This window comes from Eubalaena glacialis, chromosome X (assembly GCF_028564815.1).
Source record: "Eubalaena glacialis isolate mEubGla1 chromosome X, mEubGla1.1.hap2.+ XY, whole genome shotgun sequence".
NCBI lineage: Eukaryota > Metazoa > Chordata > Mammalia > Artiodactyla > Balaenidae > Eubalaena > Eubalaena glacialis.
This window is the reverse complement of record NC_083736.1, coordinates 43,090,882-43,106,438: the sequence shown is the minus strand read 5'-3', so window position 1 is coordinate 43,106,438 and position 15,557 is coordinate 43,090,882. Positions and strand designations below refer to the sequence as shown.

Sequence of the window (15,557 nt, the reverse complement as noted above, 5' to 3'; positions counted from 1 at the left end):
TATGAAGGAGAGAGAGGTGGTGGTGGTGGAGGGAGAATGCAGGGGAAGAGGGGGAGGAGGGGGAAGAGAAGATGGGGGAGAGAAACAACCTTATCTTTTAACTATCTTCACTAATGATTTACCCAATGACCTTCAGCAAATACATTTCTCAAACATAATGAAAATGTTTATAAATGCCCTCAAAAATCCCCCCATGACACTACATAACCCCTATAATCTTAATATTCTCACATGACTCCAAAATAGAATGAATTTTGTAAAGAATGTATATTTAAGTGAGGCCTGATCTAAGCCTTCTGAACTTTGTGACTTTAGACAGGCTCCATTCCCCTAGTGATTTATGTTGGTCCTAAGGTTCCGTCTTATCGGCCTGATGAAATCATGATTTGCAGGTAGAGTCCAATTTCCGAGTTCTCTTTGGTCCCTGGTATTGACATGAATCACAAATTTGTGCTTCTAAACATTCAATTCCTACTTCCTTTCCCCTTACCATCTGTTTTGCTTAATGAATAAGATTTTTTTAAATATAAAAGAAACATATGTAAGCTTTTCTAAAACCCATATGCCAAAATAAAAAATTACCACACTGACAGTAGTTAACAGTTTTCATAATTTAATGAAAAAGTATCGGTAAAAAGGTGACATTTGAAAAAAGACCAAGTTTATCTTTGAAAACTGGACTATATAAGACAAAACGAAAAAAAATTTAACAAAGAAGATTAAGAGGTAATACTTCAAACAACAGCAAAATGTAGCAAATACATTTTGGGGCAATTGAAATGTATACAACTGAAGGCTCCTTCATTTACCTAGGAAAATCCTGTAAAAATATTACAACTATATTTCCCTGACTGAAATTAATTTAGTCAATACTCTCCCAATGGCATTACATATGGAATTTGGCTGAAGCACTTTTTCAATGTTTGCTTTTCTTCCCACTCACTCAGAATTGAAAGGCATGAAAGGACATAGGCTACTGCACTGGCCTCTAACAGAAGGAGTTTATAACATAGCTCCACTACAATTTCTTTACCATGAAGGTGTCAAATTAATATCCAACCCAGGAGAATGCAAAGAAAAAGCACAGAAACCTAGTGCATAAATAGGAGAACTACTGTTCCTCATTTGGATAATCCATAGCTTTTTCCATTCAAACAAAGCATAGGACACCTATTACACATGCTATGGCATGTTCACACATGTACACAGGCACAAAAGAAACATTTTGAAGGTGTAGCCAAAGGAGAGGCAAAATACAGAAATTTTCAGAAAAGGAGGAAGAAATAAAAGCGAAGGAACTCATTAACAAAGCTACAGGCTACAGGAACAAAAGCGGGGGAGAGGAAAACTGCTGAGTTTCCCATATTGACGGAGAAAAGAGGGGCCCCTGCCTTTACTGCAGCTGGGCTGTTTCACCAGGAAGCAACTTAAAAAATCTAAAATGGCCTCTTTTGTCTGAAAAGTCTCACTACATGTTCCCAAACTAGAAGAAAGAGAATATTAATTTAAGGCTAAGAAGAAAAGAGAGCAGAGAATTATAGTTGGCTTCACACTTTAAAAACTGTAACATTTTCCTCTTCTTTAAACAGGAAGCAGGTATGTTTTATCTCCCACTAATGTAATTATTCTCTTCCTCCCAGAAATTAATAAAGGCTGATAGTTTGGGAACAGAGTATGAGTAACTTCTGAAAAACAGCTCCAGCCCTTTTGTTTGGGAAATTGCCTTGGATTCAAAGTTGGTACAAAGCTAAATTATATCCATGTGTTAAACACATGCTTTCAAATTCTGTTTGACAATAAAAATCTGTTTCAAAATTAAAGCAGGTAAGAATACTTAACCTCTCTGCATTTTACTATATCTTAATTATACCTCAATAAAAATTTTATAAACATTAAAGCAGGTATACAAAAACTGTCAGCCAAACTTATTTAAGTCAAACTTATTTGAAAACAATAACACAAAAACCCTGACCTGATACAAACCCTCCAGAAATGTTCTCACTTTGGGAAAGGCTCTGGGATCCTTCACAAATGCCTAAACTGAGAGAATCAGAGCATTTTCCTTGGAAGTAGTACTTTTGTAAACACTATCCACAAGTTAGCCTTTTATGCTTGTTAGCTGGGTGGAAATAGTTACAAGTGCGTCCCCAAAAAGCAAGTCTAGGAACAGGCACTGGACACTTATAAGCATTAGGTGTATTGACTTGGTAAGTTAAGATACTGTGAAAGGAACTCAACCTTGTTCAGAGCAAAGGAAGAGAGTAGTGAGTTTGACAGTATCTGAGATATTGGTCCCTGGTCTCTCCCTGAAGAGGGTTTCCAGGTACCAGTGGAGTTAGAAACTTCTTACAGACAGGAGCTCTGGAAGTCACATGCTGTAGCTTCAAAAGATAAGTAGTTTTAGTGTCTGATAATCATGGTCTCCTGCAAATCAAGGACAATGCAAGGACTCTTAATACATATGTGTATCAATGTGTTAATATAATTGGAAAGCTGCCCCAAAGTATTTATTGAGCAAATACTCTGGTCCCAGCTTTTCTCACTAGCCTCTGGCAAAAAAACAAAACAAAAAAAACCCCTAAACTTTTGGACAATATGTAATTTCTATGATGTGCTCGTGAAAATTGGACTTGAAACTGGTTCAAAAACTGCAAGCCAATTTACTGCGGAAAAATTTTACCCTTTTCACTACAATTCCTCCTAACATATACTAGAATCCTTTTGGTGTATGGGTTTTCCCCAATATATGAGGCAAAGGCAAAGGTGGAGTTTTTCTTGGAATTTCTAATCACCTATGCATTGAACTGTGGGAAAGGGGATATGTCTTGCTTTTACCACGGCAATCCCGTCTGGAGTCATGGGGAGGATTTTCCCTGTCTGAGCTATCTCTCTTTACCCTAACTTTCTCTTTATTCCCATCACTTTCTGCTTCTGAATCACTCAGCTCCAAATCTGGGCAATACCCATCATTTTCCTGATATGGAGCTCTCCCTGCAGACCGCCTGACAAACTGCCTGCCCCAGAGCTGCTCCTTGGGGTTAATATTCTTGGTTGGCTTCACATAGCACGGGAGGTCCTCTGTGGTCCTCACCCACCTGTTGGTGGCCTCCTTAAAGGACCTGCTGAAGTGTTCCATGGTAGATTTTCTAAAGCTGCCCTGACTGCCCAAGTGGGAGCTGAGCATGGGCTCCTGGTCACAGAACATCTCACTTGAGCTGTCTTTTTGGGTGACATCCCCAGACCAGCTGCCCTCCAGGCCATTGGATTTGGCAAACTTGGAGTTAGGCTGACTTTTCCCATTCCCAATGGAGGACTGTCCATGCAGGGCAGCCTGAAGGACCAGAGGCTTTCCCAGAGACTGCCCATGATAGAACTCTGGAGATGGAGTTCTCCAAGCAGGACTGGGATCCTTTGCTTCACTCCTAGCATGGCTGAGACTGGCCGGCAAACAGTTATTCTTGCTCTCTAGTGGATACCTTGGGTATGACTTCATTCTCATTTCTAGTGATTCCTGAGCCACCTGCATGCTCCTCATATTGCAAACAGGGGAGCTGCCGTCAGGAGAGAGAGGTCCATGATCAGGCTCTGTGGAGCTGTTTCTGCAGTCTTCCGGGGCTGATTTGGGCATTTTTAACTTTAAGGTAATTCTTGGTGGTGGGTAAAACAATGAATTTTCTACTGCATTTGTCAAAGGAAGTCCTAAGATCAAAAAGAAAGATTCATTTTAAATGACAGAGTACGTTTTCATGCAAATGGACATGACAAGAAAGTGGGGGCAGCAATACTCATAATCAGACAAAGCATACTTTAAAACAAAGGCTATAACAAAGACAAAGAAGGGCGTTATATAATGATAAAGGGAGCAATACAAGAGGAGGGTATTACATTCATTAACACATATGTACCCAATACAGGAGCAACTAACTATATAAAGCAAATACTAAAAGATATAAAGAGAGAAATTGACAATAATACAATAATAGTAGGAGACTTTAACCCCACTTATATTAATGGACAGATCACCCAGGTAGAAAGTCAATAGGCAACAGTGGTCTTAAATGACACAATAGACCAGTTGGACTTAATAGATATCTATAGGATATTACATCCCAAACCAGCAGAATACACATTCTTTTCAAGTGCACATGGGACGTTCTCCAGGATAGATCACATGCTAAGCCACAAAACAAGTCTTAACAAATTTAAGAGGAGAGAAATTATATCAAGCATTTTTTCCAACCACAATGGTATGAAACGAGAAATCAATTACAGAAAGAAAAATGTGAAAATAAACACGTAGAGACTAAACAATATGCTACTAAAAAAACAACGGGTCAATGATGAAATCAAAGAGGAGATCAGAAAATACCTTGAGACAAATGAAAATGCAAACACAACTTTCCAAAATCTATGGGATGCAACAAAAGCAGCTCTAAGAGGGAAGTTTAGAGTGATACAGGCCTTCCTCAAGAAACAAGAAAAAATCTCAAGTAAACAACCTAACCTACCACCTGAAGGTATCAGAAAAAGAACAAACAAAGCCCAAAGTCAGCAGAAGGAAGGGAATAAAGATCAGAGAAGAAATAAATAAAATAGAGATTTAAAAAAAACCCAATAGAAAAGATCAATGAAACCAAGAGCTGTTTTTTTAAAAAGATAAAATTGATAAACCTTTAGCCAGACTCACCAAGAAGAAAAGAGAAAGGACCCAAATAAACAAAATAGGAAAGAAAAGAGAAGAAATAACAACAGATACTACAGAGATACAAAAAAATCATAAGAGAATACTATGAATGGTTACATGCCAACAAATTGGACAACCTAGAAGAAATGGACAAATTTCAAGAAACACACAACCTGCCAAGACTGAATTGAGAAGAAACAGACAATTTGAACAGACTGATCACTAGTAGTGAAATTGAATTTATAATTTAAAAAAACTCCCAGCAAACAAAAGTCCTGGACCAGATGGCTTCGCAGGGGAATTCTACCAAACATATAAAGAAGAACTGAGACCCATCTTTCTCAAACTAGTCCAAATAATCGAAGAGGATGGAACACTCCCAAATTCATTCTGCGAGGCCACCACTACCCTGATACCAAAACCAAAGACACTACAAAAAAAGAAAATTACATGCCAATACCTTTGATGAATACAGATGCAAAAATCCTCAACAAAATATTAGCAAACTGAATCCAACCATGTATAAAAAGGATCATACACCATGATAAAGTTGGATTTATTCCAGGGACATAAGGATGGCTCAACATTTGCAAATCAATCAATGTGATACATCATATTAACAAAAGGAATGATAGAAAGCACATGATCATCTCAATAGATGCAGAAAAAGCATTTGACAAAATTCAACATCCATTCATGATAAAAACTCTCATCAAAGTTGGTACAGAGGGAACATAGCTCAACATAATGAAGACCATTTATGACAAACCCACAGCCAACATCATACTCAATGGTGAAAAGCTGAAAGCCTTTCCTCTAATTTCAGGAACAAGACAAGGATGCCCAATCTCGCCACTTCTATTTAACATAGTACTGGAAGTCCTAGCCACAGCAATCAGACAAGAAAAAGAAATAAAAAGCATCCAAATTAGAATGGAAGAGATAAAACTGTCACTATGTGCAGATGACATAATTCTTTATATAGAAAACCCTAAAGTCTTCACCCAAAAACTATTAGAATTAAAAAATCCAGCAAAGCTGCAGGATACAAGATTAATATACAGAAATCTGTTGCATTTCTATACACTAATAATGAACTATTATTTCTCAGTAAGTAAAAAAAAATCCCAACGGGCAGCATTTGTTCCCTAAGGGTCCATACTGAACACTCACAGCCCCCATCTCTACCAGGGCCTGCCACCTGTTGCTGCCACAAGCAGTTATGGGGCTGGGTCCCACTAATCAGAAGCCACATGGTCTAGGGGCCAATTTCCTTGGCACCATGGAGGCTCTTCCTGCTGTCCTTTGGTTCTTCTTGTCTTGTCCATTGTGGTGCTCTTGTGGCTGAGCAGCCCTGCTGTCTCCTGCTACACCATTCTGCTGTGACCCGTGATACTCACAACTGACCACGAGCCTTTGATACCTACCTGACACCTTATTTCTGGGTGCCTCTCTTGCTCTATAGCTGGCCCTTGGCAGAAGCTGGCTTCTGCACACCCTGCCCAGTGACCCCTGGTTGCCCAGGCTCTGCCACTGACCTCTGTGTTAAATGAGGCACAGGGAGGTTACAAATGTCTCTGAATATGACTGTCATTATTCCAGCCAAGCTCCCATGCTTAGGGCACTGTAATTATGCTCACTTGTTTCTCTCACCAAGTGGGCAGAATTCTCTGAAGGAATTCTGTCTTGCTGACTGCTCTGTCTTCTAGCTCAGCTCTTAGTCCATAGGAGGTGCTCAAAAAATATCAGTGAATAAATGAAGAGACAAGAGCCCAGATCTCCTAACTTCTGGCTAAGGATCTGTTATAACAGACTATTGTTAAGTAACCCTGGAATTAAATGTTTTCTGGAAACTAGGATTAGATCCTATCGTACTGATTTCTAAATGAATCCAATGATTTTAGAATAATTTCACGGCTCCAACTAATAGCCTCAAATATCTGTCTGGGACCTAGGTTATCTGTCCTAGGCCTGCCACTCCATCAACCCCACCCTGGGATTTCTTGCCTCATGAGTCAACAGTGAAATGGGCCACGTTATATCAGGGCTGGACTAGAAGAAATGAATTTAAAAGATTTTTAAGTTAAACAATTGATATAAAATTTATACAGGTTACCTGCAGCAACTTCCTGGTTAGCAAGCTGGACTTGCAAACTGAAGATCTGTTCCTGTATTTTGATTTGTGACAGTTTCAGCTTCTCTCGCCTGGTTATCATGTAGCACAGGTTTCGGACCTGAAAGCCCAACCCCCAGCAAATAAGAGATTTTTGTCATGTTACACAAACCTGACAATTGAAATTGTTTAGCTAAAATTAAGACAACTAAAGTCAGGTGGGGTTGGGGGGTGGTGGGCAGGTGAGGAGAGAAGACAGAACCTAAAAGCTGTATAACGAGAGCCACTCCACAGGAAGTCACATAGCATGGTCAGTCGTGGGATCATGGTTCCCATATCAGTCAGTAGCACAAGCAAAATGCTCCAAAGCCACCTTCTGAAGTCTACTCTCCCTGTGGTATCATGGGGTTGATATTTATCTGCACAGCCAGGCTGGGAAAACGGAATGATGACTTAACATTTTAGCTTTCCCTTTAGACCCCTGAGTAAATGGTGGCAATGCTGGATCCAGTACAGTTTTCTAATGAGTGCTGGATCAGCAGGATAAAGGTCTGCTGGGAAGACTGGAAGTGGCTTTTTTGCTCACAATTTCAGCTCAGCCAAGTCTCCATAGCCACAAGGGTGAAATCCTCACCCTCTCATGCTCCTTCATCTGGACAAATTACTCAACCTTTCTGTGCCCCAGTTTATTCATCTGTAAATAGGGATAATAATTGTATCTTCTTCATAGGCATGTTAGGATTATATGAATTAATATTTATAAAATGCTTAGAACAGTGGTGCCACATAGTAAGTGCTATATATGTGTGAGAGTTAAATTTTAAAAAGTGAGCCAAATCTATTAGTTCCCCTCCAAATTCTGGTAGCAGAGAAAAAAACAAGCCACCTCTATAATTATACTTGATTATAAGATTCTCTAGGGTAAACACAGGGCCTAACTTATCTTTGAACCCCTACAGTACCTAATTTAGTAGATACCTGATTTTATATATATATATATATATATATATATATATATATATATATATATATATATAGCTAAATTGAATTATCTGGCACAGAGGCTCTCAACCAGGGGCAATTTTGACCCCCCCAGAGGGCATTTGGTAATTTGGGTACATTTTTGGTTCTCACAACTGGGCATGTGGGGGTTTGCTACTAGCATCCAGTGAGTAGAGCCAGGGATGCTGCTAAACATCTTACAGTGTTCCCCACGACAAAGGACAGTCCCCTACAACAAAGAACTATCCAGCCCCAAATGTCAATAGTGCCGAGTTTAAGAAACTCTGATCTGGTGCTTTCCTAAATAAAATTCATTCTTTCTTCAGCCTGTAGTCTTATAAGTGTGTCAGTAAAATATAGCTGAGCCAATTTAGGTTCAACAGTGAATAAAAAGTAAACCAAATGAAAATTTATTTCAAATTTAAGGTTCACAGAGCATCTAAGTGAGGACGCTTCCATTCTCTGATGTGTCTACCAGAATTTCAACTAAGCCCAATGTTTGGGGCCACGATGAAATCAGAAGATAAGCAAGGACACAGAAGCTTACACTATAAATGTAAATGAGCTGTGTTCTTTTAAAAACTGGAAGTGGGGCCTCCATTTCTGTGCAGACCAAGACCTACACACTAGTCAAAGTTGGTCACCTTACCCTCTCTAGGTCTTGCCGTAGGTGCATAAACATTCTCATGCGAGTGTGAATACTCTCCTCTTTTGGCTGCACCAGGCCATTTTCTTCATCCTCTTTCGGAGGAAATAATGGCTTATTGAAGTTACTTTTCCGCTTTAGTTTCCAGTAGTTATAGATGAAGTCCACAGCTAGTGTGGGCAGCCCCAGCTCTGCGGCCACATCTTCCACACGGACCAGGCAATAGAACTCCTCCTCCAGCTCCCGAAGCTTCTGTGCCCGCACGCTGGTCTTCTCGCTTTTGGTCTGGCCCTGCTCTGAAGCCCTGTGTAGGGGGTACTCGGCCTCCCCGAGCTTCTGCCTGTTTTGGCTGTGCTTGAGGCAGTATGACTTGAACTTTACTTCATCCCCCTCATCTAGGATGGTCTTCATTTCTAGGTTGTGCTCGAAGGCGCAGGTGACGTGGAAGGCAGTGATGCAGCTTTTCACTGAGCACTGTGGGAAGAAAAGATGTGTTAAGGCAGCAGGGCTGTGGGGGGAAAGGGGAAGCCCTATATGCCTGGGCCTAAACTGAGAGCTCATAGGAAGCAAAGGAAAGACAGGGAGAAAGTTGGTCTTAAACTGACCATGATGGACACTTTACAAGTAACCCAGGAAATCTGCTCTTATAGAAAACAGTAAAAACAGAGGCAAAAAAAACGTTTTTTCAAACTCTCCTTTAAATTTTAGCTCAAGCATTAAGTTTTTCCGAGAATTCTTCTTTGGCCCCTGTAAAGAGTCATGCTGTACTTTTTCTGTGACCCCGATATCACTTTATTATATGCTTCTACAATGGTCCTTTTCACGCTGTACCTATAGCATAATAAATGTAAAATCCCTGGCCATGGCTCTTAACGACAGAAGCTGTGTCATTCATCTTTGCATTGCCATCAACTATTGAACAAGGAAGTACTCAAGAAATGCTTTTGAACAATTGAAAGAAAAACAAAATCAATATTATTGCCAGAGCAGCTATTGGTTCTAAAAAAGGCCACAGGAACTCCAATATCTAAGTAACCTAACTTCTTGAAATTGGTCTTATAGAGCTGTGCTGTCCAACATGGTAGCCAGGGTAGCCAACTGACCACAAGCAGCTATTAAAATTAAAATTACATACAATTAAAAATTCAATTCCTCAGTCACACTAGCCACATTTCAACCATACTGGACAGCACAGATTTCCATCACATCATAGAAAGTTCTGTTGGACAGTATGGTTACAGACAATCTGGAATTAAGTTTATAATATTCTGCCATTCATAGATGCAACACATTTGTTAAGTATCACCATGGGGCATGCACTGAGGACTCACAGGGAGGCAGAGAGAACCTGGCCCATGATTGCTGGACTCTTGTGCTTCAGTTAGTCTCAATTACCATTTGTTATGGTTATGTTACAGTTTTCCTTCCAAAGATTTAAAATGCATGTGTGTGTTTATATTTTTATGCAAAGGAAGGAGGGAAAGCAATGGAGGATTTGTTTCAAAAGGTATAGTGGGAATTCCCATGGTTAAAGCCAAGTCTCAAATCTTTTGGAAGCCTGCATCTGGAGGGCAGACTGCTCAATTACCTTATGTTGGGTTTTTGATAACTAAACACAGAGGATGACCTTGGATATGAATAAAGACTAAAAAAATGTAAAACCTGATAGGTCTCCATATAGACTGAGAAATTCAACACTTAAGAGAATGCTGGCAACAGTCAAAGCTTTAATGGGGGCAGATTCCATTTAATCTAATTTCACAGGATAAAGAATTTCAGGGATGGAAAACAATTCAAAGATCATCTTATCCAACCTCACATGTATTATTGCTTGTACTTCCTGTAAAGTACCTGATATTCTACCTACACTGCTCCCTGCCCTCAACTCCTTCCACTTTTCAGTTAAGTGGTACTCTAGCCACTTACTGTATTCCTAAAACAGCCCACCCCAACTTAGATCAACTGGAAGAGTCTGTTACATTACATCGAAGTTTGTATTCTTAAAAATTCTATGTATTTGAAAAGCCTCATGAAAATGAGGATGATGAAAGCCCCAAACTATACTTTTATCTGGGTACCTTTGGTTATCCCTTGAATAAGAAACTAGCTGGTCATTTAAAACACAAGTAGCAAAAGGCACTCTTTAGCAAAAGATTAAAAGTGTTGGGCATAGTGCTCTTCTGCTGTTTAATAATTGACAAAAATATGGGAAGAGAAAGCAAAAGGATTGTTTTCTATTCAAGGAGATCAGTGTGTGACATAAAACTACTACTAATGGGAAGCTAAAAACAGATCATCTCTCTCAGGTCAAATTTATAGAATGTAGAGACATAAATATAAATTACTCAAAATAAAAAGACAATACACGAATAAGAATTGGGTACTTAGATGAAAAATGGAATGTCCTTAGGAAATTCTGCCATAAAATCCATCTAGTTTCAAAAAAAGGTTATTCTATGATATTTATAGCTAGAAGTCCATATACCTTGGTGGTAAAGGAGAAATGCTAACCAAATAACTTTTAATTTTTTTTTCCAAAAACATATATTTGGCACATTCTATTAAACAAAATGCTTTTGTATATATCTCATTTCTACTGTAATCACTTAAGGTGATAGGGGAGGTTTTATTTTGCCCATTTTAAAAGAACAGCTTTATTGAGATATAATTTACATACCACAAAACTCACCAATTTTAAGTATACATTTCAATGTTTTTAGCGTATTAACAGAGTTGTGCAACCATCACTACTACATAATTCCAGTACATTTTTATCACCCCCAAAAAGAAATCTCATGCCTATTTGCCACTCCCTGTTCCCAATCCCAGCCCCAAGCAACCACTAATCTACTTTGTGTCTCTATAGAAATGCCTATTCTGGACATTTCATATAAGTGGAATCATATGTGACAGTTTATATCTGGCTTCGTTCACTTAGCACGCTTTCAAGGTTCATCCATGTTGTAGCATGTATCAGAATTTCATTCTTTTTAAAATATGGCCAAATCATATTCCATTATATTGGATATACCATATTTGTTTATCCATTCTTCAGCTGATGGACATTTGGGCTATTTTTACTTTTTAGCTATTATGAAATAATGCTGCTATGAATATTTGTGTACAAGTTTTTGTGCGGACATATGTTTTCATTTCTCTTTGGTAATGTGCAATAAAGGATTAACCTTGCCGAAGAAAGGCTTGGCCCTTTGCCTCTAGCTCCTAAGAGGTAACCTCTAAACCCTTGGAATGTCCTGCCTGATAAGAGTGTCTTTATTTACCTGGGGGCCTTGGGCCATGTCAGATAGTCTATGCTAACAATGTGATTTATGGTGGAAGCTCTGAGCCACGTGGTATCAGCCTGACCTCTGGAGGGACTGGAGACTAAGGCCAGCCATGCAGGTGGTCAGCCACGTCTATGTGACCAACTCCTAATAAAATCTCTACACCAAGACTTGGGTGGCTTTGCTGGTTGGCAGTACTCTGTGTATATTATCATACACCAATGCTGAAAGAAATAAGCACTGTCCACAAGATTCCACTTAGAGAGGAAACTGGAAGCTCCATGCCTGGTCTCTCCTGGACCCTGCCCTATGTGCCTCTTCCCTTTGCTGATTTTAATCTGTATTCTTTCACTGTAATAAACTGTGACCATGAGTATAACGGTGTTTTGAGTTCTGTGAGTACTTCTAGTGAATTACTGAACCTGAGAGTGGTCTTGGGGACCTCTAACTTGTAGGTATATACTTAGAAGTGGAATTACTAAGACATACAGTAACTCTATGTCTAACTTTTGGAAGAATTGCCAAACTGTTTTCCACAGTGGCTGTGCATTTTACATTCCCACCAGCAATGCGTAAGAGTTCTAATTTCTACACCTTCTTGCCAATAATTGTTATTGTCTGCCTTTTTGATTATTACCACCCTAGTGGGTATGAAGTAGTATCTCACTATGGTTTATTTACTTTTAAAGGGGGAAAAAGAAATAATTTTCTACCTATTCTTCAGAAATTATAGAAGAGAAATGAGTTTTTGAAATACTTTCATTAGAGGGAAAATGCTACCCTTATATATTCACATTTGTAAGGGGAGTTGGAGTTTCTGTGGGATGAGAACTGGATCAGATAGGATGGTTGGAATAAAAATCTTTGAAAAAAAACACCAGAGACTGATTTAGGAATTAAATTGTTTCTTGCCTCTTTAAGGAAATATTTTGTCATTCCCCCCCCCCAAAACAAAATAGTGTGTCCTCCTCAAAAGCAGATGACACCTGCGTTGAACACCAAGGGCCTGGTGCATATGTCCTCAGCAGTTCTTATCCTGCTGCAGGACAGTGTCCATTTGGTTGCCTTTAATCCCCAATAATCTGTGAACAGACAAATGGGTGATATCAGAGCAATTTTCTCAAAACTTGGTCACTGAAACCATGTCATAAATGATTCAAAGTCAGCCCACAAAACCTATTTAGCCATTATGTACTTAAACTCTAGCACCAACGGTGGCCACCAGCCCTTCTGATCTCTCATCCCTAAGGGTCTGCAAGGTCTGAGGGGAGATGTCACTTGAGTGTTATTTAACTTTTCTCATGTTTATATCTGGTCTCCCTTAATAGACTATAAACACCTGAAGGCAAGGACCAGAAATATCTTAGAATAGGAACAATTTGTACTCACAAATAAAATTTGGAATATATGAGAAAAATATTAAGGTGCTTTCCCCCTTAATTTTTTTTGATGCCCTTTAATCTTAACATTTAATTTCCATCTCTACTAGTACCACCTTTAATAGTCACTGAGTAGACGTACTTGCATTTCCCCACTTGTCAAAGATTTTCATTTGTTTTAAAAAAGTTCACTTCCCTCATAGTCAAGCTCATATTAGCCTAACAGTAAACTCATGGTGGCCCACCAATTTATTCTGACTTCACTAAACATGCATGTAACTCCAGACATGACCACATTCCTCTACTGTCGAAAGGGGCACCTACTCCAGCACCAAATGTTTAATGATTCTATTCAGTTTGACTGGATGAATGCTAGGGCTTTCCATCAACAAAGTCAGACTGACTCCAGGGAATAATATGAACAATAACAACAAGTACAAATACTAGTACCACTAATATTTACTGAGTATTTAGTATCTCTTAGGCACTGTGTTAAGCTCTTCACCACATTATTAAGTAGGTACTATTTTATCATCTCCATTTATAGATGTGGAAACTGAGGAATAGATTTGGCAGGTAACTTCCTCAAGATTACATAACAAACAAGAGATGGAACCAGGATGTGGACCCCAGGAATCTGGCTCCAAAGGCTGTATTTTTAACCACTGTTCTTTCTTTTTTCTCAGGGAAGGCCTAAAACGTCTGGATCTAGGTTGAATGGGGCTTGAACATAAGATATATAAGGACCCTACAGGAATTCTGGAAAGGTGGCAGAGGGACTGTGTCCAGGGTTTAAGCAAAATTCAGAGCTGTCTGGGGCATCTGTTTTGAACCCAGTCTTTAGGATCTGTTCCACAATTATCAGAAACCTTCATCCTTAGGAGAAAGGTTCTAGCTCCCAGATATGGAGGCTGTAGATATTGGCTAGTCTAGACCCCAAAACCACCAGTGTTAGATTCTATCCTTGCCGAATGAATGTTCCCAAATCAAAGGAAGAGGAGAGATGTGGGTATTCCCCACTGCTGGGAGATAGGAAGAATGAACACAATTCACAGTTAAGAAATTTCCATAAAGAGTTTATAAAGCAAAATACCTGAGATGTGTTACTAATCACAAATACCCTTAAATAAACCTCTGAAAAACAAAGATGCTAATAAAACTTGACCCCCACCTATGTTCTGCTTATACTAATAGAGTGGGCTTTGTTTTCCATGGTTGACACCTAGTTTTCCTGTGGAAAAAGAGACCAAAACCCTTTTTTCCTTTTAAACCACCACTAAGTTAATTTCAAACCAATTAGTAATTTAGAATCTTGTTCCCTATATGGGGATCAAAAACAGTAAACAAATACAGTATATTAGTATAGGCAGAACATAGGTGGAGAAAAATACAGCCACACTTCACAAGGTCATCTGAAGTTCACCCCCCCTCACTTGGGGGGAAGATCTTTAATGCAGCCTGGCACTCACAGTGCACTTCCCCAAACCAAAAAGCTATTTCACACCTCTTCTCTCCCCAAACCTTGAGACTTCACCCACATCCTCACTGTCAGCTGATGATCCTGTTTCCTATCTCACTGAGGAAATTACAACAATCCATAAGAGCACTCTGGGGACTTCCTGGTGGTCTAGTGGGTAAGACTCCGCGCTCCCAATGCAGGGGGCCTGGGTTCGATCCCTGGTCAGAGAACTAGATCTTGCATGCATGCTACAACTAAGAGTTCACATGCCACAACTAAGAAGTCCGCATGCCGCAACTAAGAGTTCACATGCCACAATTAAGAAGTCCGCATGCCGCAATGAAGATCCCACGTGCTGCAACTAAGACGTGGAGCAGCCTAAATAAATAAATAAATAGGGCTTCCCTGGTTGCACAGTGGTTAAGAATCCACCTGCCAATGCAGGGGACGTGGGTTCGAGCCCTGGTCCAGGAAGATCTCACATGCCACGGAGCAACTAAGCCCGTGTGCCACAACTACTGAGCCTGTGCTCTAGAGCCCGTGAGCCACAACTACTGAGCCCATGGGCCACAACTACTGGAGCCCACGTGCCTAGAGCCTGTGCTCCGCAACAAGAGAAGCCACCGCAATGAGAAGCCCGCGCACCGCAACAAAGAGTAGCCCTCGCTCGCCACAACTAGAGAAAAGCCCACGCGCAGCAACAAAGACCCAATGCAGCCAAAAATTAAAAATAAATAAATAAATAAATAAATTTTTAAAAATTAAAAAAAATAAAACAAAACAATAAGAGCGAGGATTCTGGGAAGATGTCAGAGTAGGAGGCACCAGGAATCTGTTAAAAAAAAAAAAAAAAAAAGAGCGCTCTGCAGATTCCCAGCAGCACACCTATCTAATACTGCACCTACACACTGCCTTCAAGCCTGTTACCCGGGAAGAACAATCTGTGCTCTTACCTGAAGCTGCCCCTCTCTCACCCTCTTTACCCCACCC

At 39.8% G+C, this 15,557-nt stretch overlaps 1 protein-coding gene across 7 annotated transcripts in view; it reads right to left on the bottom strand.

The window, feature by feature from the left end:
* Positions 1–774: 774 nt before the first annotated feature.
* JADE3 (jade family PHD finger 3) overlaps positions 775–15,557 on the bottom strand; it is a 157,046-nt gene continuing 142,263 nt past the window's right edge. For 6 of the 7 annotated variants that reach the window (XM_061177654.1, XM_061177655.1, XM_061177657.1 and 3 more), the window contains 3 exons: positions 8,449–8,919; positions 6,801–6,918; positions 775–3,699 (listed from right to left, as the gene is read on the bottom strand). In XM_061177654.1, coding sequence (XP_061033637.1) covers positions 2,789–3,699; positions 6,801–6,918; positions 8,449–8,919 — 1,500 coding nt within the window. In that variant the 3' untranslated portion in view covers positions 775–2,788. The remainder of the gene's footprint in view (positions 3,700–6,800; positions 6,919–8,448; positions 8,920–15,557) is intronic. The other variant, XM_061177659.1, reaches the window with a different exon arrangement.